The sequence below is a fragment of the Stigmatopora nigra genome, chromosome 17 (genome assembly GCF_051989575.1).
Source record: "Stigmatopora nigra isolate UIUO_SnigA chromosome 17, RoL_Snig_1.1, whole genome shotgun sequence".
Classification (NCBI taxonomy): domain Eukaryota; kingdom Metazoa; phylum Chordata; class Actinopteri; order Syngnathiformes; family Syngnathidae; genus Stigmatopora; species Stigmatopora nigra.
Window position 1 is genome coordinate 10,608,634 of NC_135524.1, and position 8,916 is coordinate 10,617,549.

Consider the following 8,916-nt stretch of genomic DNA (forward strand, 5'->3'; position numbering starts at 1 on the left):
CATTGTTGTAGCTGTTCTCATCATTGACATCACCTTCCGCATACGCGTCAATTTTCTGATTGAGTTCACGTTCATCGTCGCTAGCATTGGCCCGTCCTTGCTGGAGAGGTTACAAACCAGTCTCAATTCAAGAGCGTTGGTCAGTCCGCATCCCTTGAGCGACTTGAAGATTTGATCCTTCGGCAGATGATCCCAAGCAACGACAATCCATTTCATATTAACTTCCATTGTTGAGGATTTACTGTATATTCACATCAAATAATATTCAGAAACAAATAAATAAATAAATAAATAAATAAATAAATAATACATTTATATTTCTAAATTGAATTGAACCCAATCCCCCTGATGTCAGGCTTAGTATTTTAAACATTTACAGGAATTAAACCACATAACTTATAAAATGCATGTTCATTAAGAACTCCCAATTCATCCAATAATGTGTATCTAGGGCGCTGCCGTCTATACCTAGTTAATTGTGCTCTGAATGGCCAGATGTGAGTCGCCTTGATTTTGATATAAAACAAAATTCTACTTTGATTTGTTCTCGTTTTATTTCTTGTTCGAAAGTGACAACTGTTGGAGTAATAGGAACCATCGAAATAATTGAGATATTTTGACATTCGAAGTATTATGGCTGTCACATCTTAAGCTTCTGGTAGGAAAATTGTAATTTCTGTAATCAGAAAGCTTCAGGGTCCCATCACCAGACTTGTTTCTTTTTTCAAATTGAATTATTTGATATTTTGCATTTTCAAAGACGGGCATATTAACTTTCATATGATATTGACCTTCATAATGTGCTTTTGATTAATACAGTATCTCAGAAATACAATGTGTGATGATTTTTCTTGAGATATTCCCTTCAAAGTAACACATTTGTACTCCCTATTAAAACCATGAATATATATATTATATATATATATTGTTATTTAGTGATTTAACTAAGGAGGACATTTACTTTTTTACAGAGGGCCTGACAAGTTTGTATTTTTTCTGCTTTTGAAAATGAAATCATTTAGAAACTGAATTTCCTCTTTCGTTAGGTTGTCTGTCATGAAAAATTGATATGATACCTGTGTGATAAATGTTATAAAAACACAGATCAGGAAGGGGGCAAATACCTTTTCACGGCATTGTAATGTGTATGTGTAGAGCGAGTATAGTACTAGTGGACTCAGCACACAGCCGTCGTGCCTGGGAAATTTAAAGTGTTCAACCAGCCTACCATGCATGTTTTTCAAATATGGAAGGAAACTGGGGTACCCAAAAAATCCATTCAACGCTAGGCAGAACAATGCAAACTCCCTACAGGAATGTCCAAGGGTTGAACCCTCGATCTCAGAAATGTTTGGCCGATGCGCTAACCACTCACAGAGCTGCCAACTACTCCAGAATTTCAGGAATTTACCCAGAAATGCATCGCAAACTCCGGGAATCCGGACAACTTCTCTAAACTCTGTAAATCCCAAAATATTGCCACTTATTTTTTTTAGGCAACATCAGAAAAGTACTACATTTCTCATTTGAATGCCTCAAAATTCTTACTATTGCCACGGATTCCGCCATCTTGATACAACTGCACTGTAAATCAGAAGAATTCGGGAACGAGTGCATTGTGAGTCATCTGCGTTAAAAGTTCTGAATCATTTGTCTTGTGCGACTTCAGGAAGTGGATTTTGCGTTAATCGCATTCACTCCGGATAAACTCCGGAAATGGCACAAGGCTACTCCTCAAATGGGGTCGAGAGAGGTTGGCAGCGTTGCACTCACCATCGGGCCAGAAAAGATTTAAATACAGTTAAATCACTAGTATAATTTTGGGATTAATCGATGAGTTCAATGATTTAATCAGTGGACCACTTTACGACAAATCTGTTAATTCGAACCATGCCAGCTTCAGCCAGAGTAAACAAACTGGACATCTGTTGCTGTCAAGATATTGACAGTTCAGTCGCTATTGCTGCTAATGGCTGACAATGTGAAAAAAAAAATCTATATTAAACATAAAGATGGCCCTCTATCTCCTCCAGTCATGTGATTTTTTTCCCCAGTGGTCAAAGAAAACATTCCTGTATTTGTTTGCAAACTTAAGCAATTGAGCACTACTTGCAGATTGTTTTTTCGATCAGGCGGAGCAAAAGAAGGAAGTGTTGTAACCAGGATGGGGGTGGGGCCGCCCGTCTGCAGGTCTGTCTCACACAAGGCCTGTGTCTGATCACAATGGAGTTTGGCAGTGCAGCGCTGTGAGCGCCTCGATACCTTGCAGGTGAGTCACAGGAACTATCTTTCTGCCTCTGGGAAGCCTTCTGCGCCGACTCACTTGGGGTAGCCACGTTGCTTTGGAGGAGGAAGGGGGGGAAGCATTATGGGATAAGTTTGGAACGTGGCCTCTCTCCCGCCCAGGTTTGCTTGTTGTGAGAGTATGGTTCCTCTTTAAGTTTACTTGCTAACTTGTGTACTGCTTCTTTTAACACTGTACCACAAACGACATACCGATGTTGTAATCCAAAACGTCATGAGAGTTGTAACTCATATCTTGAAAACTTACAAATGGGTGATCACCTTAATTTAAAGTAAAGGGAATAGAGATCAATTTGAAGTGTGATTACTGGTACCAAATGAACATTCCAAAGGGTTGGACGTTAAGGGATCTGAGTAGGTTCTGCAGACGGGAGACTTTTCCCCCTGGAGTAGCAAAAGATCCTCATTAATGCAATAGATTTACCAATCCGATACTCAGTGCCCGATATGAGTATATTTGGAGTATCATGTTTGGTCACAAGATTGGATCTGACTCAGTCGTGTGCTTTTCTAGGCTGGTGTAAATTTTAAAAAAGCACTAGGCAAACATGCCTGCTAAGTGGAGGGGGGGGGGGGACTAATGACAAAGAAATTACATGGTGTGATATTGTAAACAAAGTTGTGCATGCAAGCATTTCTTGACTTTAATACAAACAAAGTGATTTATTATTTGGATTGGATTGAATTAGATAAGTTTATTCATCCTGTATTTGGGAAATTTCATTGTGACAGTTGCAAGAAGGGAGGGAATGCACAATCCAAACTGTGTGGTAGATGGACAGATGGAGAGAAGCAACAGGTTGTACTTTGAAATATATTGTAAAATTGACAAAGGAGTCGCTAGCTTTTTGTCCTGTGCTTGAGGTCACCGGACAGGCATGCACATACACAATTGACATAAACGGTTCCAGAAATAAAAACCTGCGGTCCATAAGGGTGTATTATCCGATGCTGGCAGAACATATCAGTTATATTACTCAGTGGTGGGTCGTCAGGGCCTTCAAGGCCTTCTCTGCTGGCCTAAGAAATATCTCAATCATATATTATATTTTGCCCATCAATACTTATTGAATAAGTCAAAATTGTCTGTTAGCTTCCTTTCATTGATTTTCCCCCTGGTTGCACTGCTTCCAGATGTGTGTTTTCATATTGAAGTATTTAACCAATTACATTTCAGCCATTATTTGTTGCCAGGGTCAGAAATCTGCCTCAAGGCCTTGACAATCATTTCTGCAGGCTCTGCTGCATTAAACAAGCGTCGATAAGACTGTTGCTTTAACCAATCAAATTTCGAGTTGGCAACACCACAATGCCTTGTCCCAAGCGTAGGGATGCATCATTGCCATCTTGGAGGCCTAGGGATACGTCATCGCTTTCGCCAACTATGTTGGCTAGTGATTAGCCAGAGCTACCAAACTGTATCTGGGGCTAGCTGCACAAGCAAATATATTGTTGTGTTGTAAGGATGAGTTCTCTGGTTTTGGAGACATTCAGTGCAAAGTTGTTGAGAGTGCCCCACTCACTGAGTCTGTAGGCCGTCTCATTCTCCTCTGTGATCAACCCCACGGTGTTCGGGCGATTTGTGTAAAGACGTTTCGCCGACGAACGTCTGGCCGATGGACAGTTCGCCAAGTGGGTGTTTGGGCGAACGGATAGTTATCCGAATGGATAGTTAGCCGAACGGATAGTTAGCCGACCGGATAGCCAGCCGAACGGACGTTGCGCCGAAACGGGATTCGCGCGCTCGCCCCGCCCCGTCGTGTGTTTACATGTTTTTCAACATCGGCCCGCGGGCCATATACGAACCGTTAAAGATAACAACATTCATTTAAAATAACAAGGGCATTTATTCACAGCCAAACACACGCAGAACAGTAGGTGACAGAAGAAGAAAAAAGTAGTTATAACAGTAAGTACTGTAATGAAATTGTAAATCCAGGAATCCTACTCCAGAAAATTTAAACCAGCATAGAAAACATTGAGATTAATCTTTGAATTAAGGTTCTCAGCAAATTATTTTGAATAAATATTTGCTAAAATAATGGGAAATAATCAAAAATAAAAATATTGTTCTTATTGGCACACCTCACTAAAAGTGTTTAATTGCATTTTCAGGTTTTATTCCCTAAGCCTTCTAGTCTGTCTTTAGGTATGTCTTCTAGTGTTTTTTTCATGCGTAGCAAGAGCGTGTGTTTGTGTACACATATAAGAAATTATAAAATATTGGCAGCACATTGTACTACGTACTTGTATTTAAGAATATTTCCAGCGGGGGGCAGTATATTTTGAGGTGGCCAATTTCGTCATACGCAGCTGGGTATGGCTTTTGTCTAGTCAATGATGATGACAAAGCCTATGTCCGATTATTATTATTATTATTACTATAGCTCTTTTTACTTTGATGATCAGTGATGAGTATGTTAATACTTAAGTCTTTTTTTCTGTTTATCTTTCATCGTTTTTTATATGTATCGTATCTTGTGCTGACCCGGCCCATCTGTCAAATTTTTAAAGTCAATGTGACCCCCGGGCTAAAGGTTTGCCCACCCCTGCACTAAACAATCAGGGAGTTCTCCCTCCCTGTTTATTTTAGTTAAATTACAGAAACTTTCTTTTAATCATAGGGCATTTCTGGGTCACTTTCTATTCACTTTGGGTTACTTGCTGTTTATTTAGATTCAGTGCATGGTCACTTCCTATTGATGTCGGTTCAATTCAAGGAAAGTGCCTGTTTGTTTTGAGCCATTTGTGTGGTACTTCCTCTTGATATTGGATCAATTCCTGTCCATTGCTCTCAATTGTAGCCACTAAGTTCTTAATTAATCCACATGTTAAAAATTGTTAGTTTGTTTGATGAACATTTTCGTGTATCCTCAAGCAGATGTCGTACGAGGAGTGGGGCTCATCAGGGGAGGAGCAGCAGGAAGAAATGCGTCCTGAAGGCAGCGTTAGCCTCTTGGGCGTGTCGTCGACCCTGCGTGCTGTCGTCCGCATAAGGCAAAAGTACCAGGCCCTGAAGAAACAGCGACAGGCAACGGCACGTAAAAGCCCCAGGATCTTCACCTTCGACCCCCCTGCCTCCCCCGTGCCGTCGCAGCCGCTGAGGAAGAAGCGTAAGAAGAGGACAGTACTCTTCCCCAATCGGAGACGAAGAGCGACTGTGCCGGCCGAGCGGAGTCATGCCCGCTTTTGTCTCTACCTGCTTAGCGCCATACTCTTTCTTCAGGTACGGTATGTCATCTTCAAAATGCACTGCTCTTCCTAACTGTACTAATGGACTACCAGTGCCAGCTGCAACAAAATCTGTACCTAAAATATTATTATTCAGTAGCAGCGCTAGACCTCCAATCTTTGTGAAGTGGCAGGGCAATCATGTAAACTCCATACAAAAAGGTCTGACCCATTTGAAAACTTCTAAATTGCCCCTTTGTGTGAGTGTGAGAGTGACTGGTTGTTCGTCTCCTTTGCCCTACAATTGATTGGCTGGCCACCGATTCACGGTGTCCCCCACCAGGTCCTTGTAGCTGTGAAAGACCACGGCGCCTCTGTGCCCCTTTTGAAGATAAAAAAAATGAATGAATGAATTTTTTCTTTGTGTTTTTAACAAAACATTTTGTTCCGTTTTTCACCCAAGTTTTAATTTAGTCACAAGCCAGGCCCACCTGCATTTTTAGAACAAAAAGACAGTGTGCCTTAAAAAAAAATAAAAAATTTAAAAAACGAGTTAGATGAGAAAGGAAAATTTCTGTTACAATTGTATACAACTGAGTACAGGTATGTAGACGCAGGAGTAGAATGCTTTTCAGGAAAAAGTCAGGAAAACTTAAGGTCAATTTCAAAAGAATTTGACCTATTTAAGCAATGTTTGGGTGTTATTTTTGTTAAAACATTGTAAACCAAAACAATGAAAATATGATGAAAACAAAAACTCACAAAATAGCGGCGCTGTTGCGTAATTCATGCAACTAACTTGGATTGGAAATTACTAAGGAAGAACTTCAGAGTCCATTGAAGCAGGTATGGGTTTTTCGAATCTGCAGACAAATCTGCAGAGCGCAATGCTTAAAACTGCCACAACATAGCAGCAAGTTAACATATTTCTGGTCAGGCATACTCATCACTAATCCTTGCACATGCTCAAAGCTTTAGTTTACACACTTGGATAAGGTAAAGAAATTCCATCACTCGTCTATTAGGATTCAACAGCCGTTTCTAGCCACCATAATGTCAACCCTACGATGCACATTTCGGACAAATGTAGCGTGAGAATGTTAACATAAAACGGCCACCCATCCACAAATCCCGCTTTATCTATTCCGTGATCCCCGAAACACTTTTTTTCCTGTCATGACGGAAAGACTCGGCGAGACACGGTGTTGGATGCACTGACCCAATGTAGTTATAAGGTAGAAAGCCTTTCCACGTCATTTACAAACAGCATTTTTGGAAGAATTTCTGCCAGTGAGTTTTCAGGTCCACTTAGATACACCCACCCACACATCCATCCATAAATCACGCTGTTGGGGCTACTGGCCAACACTTAAATAAACTCGAACACAGGAACACACACTGAGGCAGATGGAATGAAAGTTGAAGGCCGCGTCTGCAGAGGCGGGGGAGTGGACCATCCTGAGGCCCGAGAGTGTGACTACTCTCCAAGCTCCTCGAAGTATTATTAGAGATAAGACAAGTCATAAAAATGGGAGGCGTTAATGCAAATGAAGGAGGTGGAGTGCAAAAGGTGTAGTGCACATTTTAACCAATAGGTGTAAGTTAAATTATATTCTAGTAACTTTTAATACATCATAGTGAAAAGGGTGCAAGACTAAATATAAGAATACAAATATATTTCACACACGCTTTATGAAGATTATAGCTTAAGAGCCTCATGACTGCATGTATATTGCTGCCAATGGCTGCCCATAAATTAATTGCGTTTTGTATGATTTATTGAACAATGCATATATTATGTCCTCTGTAGATCATTGAGGGAAATGTACACTGTCCTATGTGGTGGAGTCTTGCTTCACTTCATTTTGTGCACTTGGCAGGTCTACAACGCCATCGAGAATCTGGACGACCATGTGATCCGCTACGACCTGGAAGGTCTGGAGAAGACTCTGCGCAGAGAGGTCTTTGGCCAGCATGGGGCAGTGGAGGCGTTGCTTTGGCACTTGAGGGACTTCCTCACCACCTACGTGCACAACAGGCCGCTGGTGCTGTCGCTGCACGGGCCTAGCGGTGTGGGCAAAAGCCACCTGGGCCGCCTGCTGACTGGACACTTTCGCTCTGTGTTGGGCGAGTCGCTGGTTCTGCAGTACTTTGCGTTGCACCAATGCCCCCCAGAAGACGCCGACGCCGTTGACTGCGCCCGCCGACTTGTCTCAGCCGTTGCCCATGCAGCAGAGCTAGGTAATAAGGAGGAAAAGATCCCGCTCTTTGTGCTAGATGAGGCCGAGCAGATGCGTCCGGAGGTTCTGGACGCCTTGTTGGAGCTGGTGGACTCACCGCCTGCTAACCACTTCCTCAACGCAGTCTTCGTGCTACTTGGGGATCTGGGCCATGAGCTTATTGCCGAGCAAGTGCTGCGCAACACCTCAGTGGGGCAGCCGGCCGACGCAGCGCCTGCGCTTAGGCGCCACCTGGAAAGCCACCACCCACTCTGGGCCCGGCTCCATTTGCTGCCTCTGGGACTCCTCGAGAAAAGGGATGTTGTCCGCTGTTTTATGGATGAGATGAGCCGGGAGGGCTTCTACCCAAACCGTGAACACGTGGAGCGACTGGTAGCTGAGATCCATTACTATCCTGCTTTGGGGGGGAGAGAGTATTCTGTCAATGGTTGTAAGCAGGTGGTAGCCAAGGTCAATTTGCTGTGACTGACCTTTGGCTTAGAAACAAACAACAAAAGAGGGCCAATCCATGTAAACACGAAGTGAACCTAAATCAATAGAAAATAACTCAGAATAATCCTCAATAAAAAGCAAGTGACATGAAACTGAACTGAAATCAATATGAAGTGACCCAAAATTAACAGTTACACAGAAATGCCCAACATTTAACAGGAAGTGAGCTGAAATTGAACCTATATACAAGCCAGCCAATCACAGGGCACAAATAGACTGACAACCATTCACGCTCACACTCTTAACTAGGAGGAATTTCAGGTGGCCTATCAATCATGTTTTTGGGATGTTGGAGGAAAACAGAGTACCAAGAAAAAAAGCCAAGCAAGCGGGCCAGTGAGAACATCATACCTGTCAACTTGTACGTTTTATACTTATTTTATGCGTTTTTTTACCATTTCAAATCATGTACGCCGTACACCGACTTTAGTACGGGTATTTGTTTTTTTAAATTGCCAATATTTCTGAAAACCGATCTCAACAAGATTGTTTCGGCTAAAATCCAGATAGTCTCATAGGCTGGTAGCCAACGACGCTACTGTCATCGATCGTTACTATGGTCACGGTATACCAGAAAAAATTATCCTTAATCGTATGTATTTTTTTAGCGGTGCGTACGGCAATATCGATAAAGGATGACATGCTCATGCGTAAATATACATAGAGTAAATATCGTGGAAGCAAGCATGGAGGAGCCACCTAGTAAGAA

The 8,916-nt window shown here is 42.1% G+C and overlaps 1 protein-coding gene across 4 annotated transcripts; it reads left to right on the forward strand.

Moving 5' to 3' along the window:
* Positions 1 to 2,106: 2,106 nt before the first annotated feature.
* Positions 2,107 to 8,299, forward strand: tor4aa (torsin family 4, member Aa). Of its 4 annotated transcripts, none has more exons than XM_077736637.1 (3): positions 2,107 to 2,269; positions 5,186 to 5,530; positions 7,356 to 8,299. In XM_077736637.1, exons 2-3 carry the CDS (start codon positions 5,186 to 5,188, stop codon positions 8,178 to 8,180), a joined length of 1,170 nt encoding a protein of 389 aa, XP_077592763.1. In that variant the 5' UTR covers positions 2,107 to 2,269; the 3' UTR covers positions 8,181 to 8,299. The 4 variants fall into 4 exon arrangements, with proteins under 4 accessions (XP_077592763.1, XP_077592764.1, XP_077592766.1 ...); XM_077736638.1 differs by having other exon boundaries at positions 2,151 to 2,269; positions 5,183 to 5,530; XM_077736640.1 differs by lacking the exon at positions 2,107 to 2,269 and adding an exon at positions 2,306 to 2,406 and having other exon boundaries at positions 5,183 to 5,530.
* Positions 8,300 to 8,916: the final 617 nt, after the last annotated feature.

Excerpts from the sequence above, each read along its gene's own strand:
- tor4aa (XM_077736637.1), top strand. The coding sequence starts at position 5,186 with ATGTCGTACGAGGAGTGGGGCTCATCAGGGGAGGAGCAGCAGGAAGAA. Across the intron at positions 5,531-7,355 it reads GCGCCATACTCTTTCTTCAG|GTCTACAACGCCATCGAGAA; the intron begins GTACGGTATGTC and ends TGCACTTGGCAG.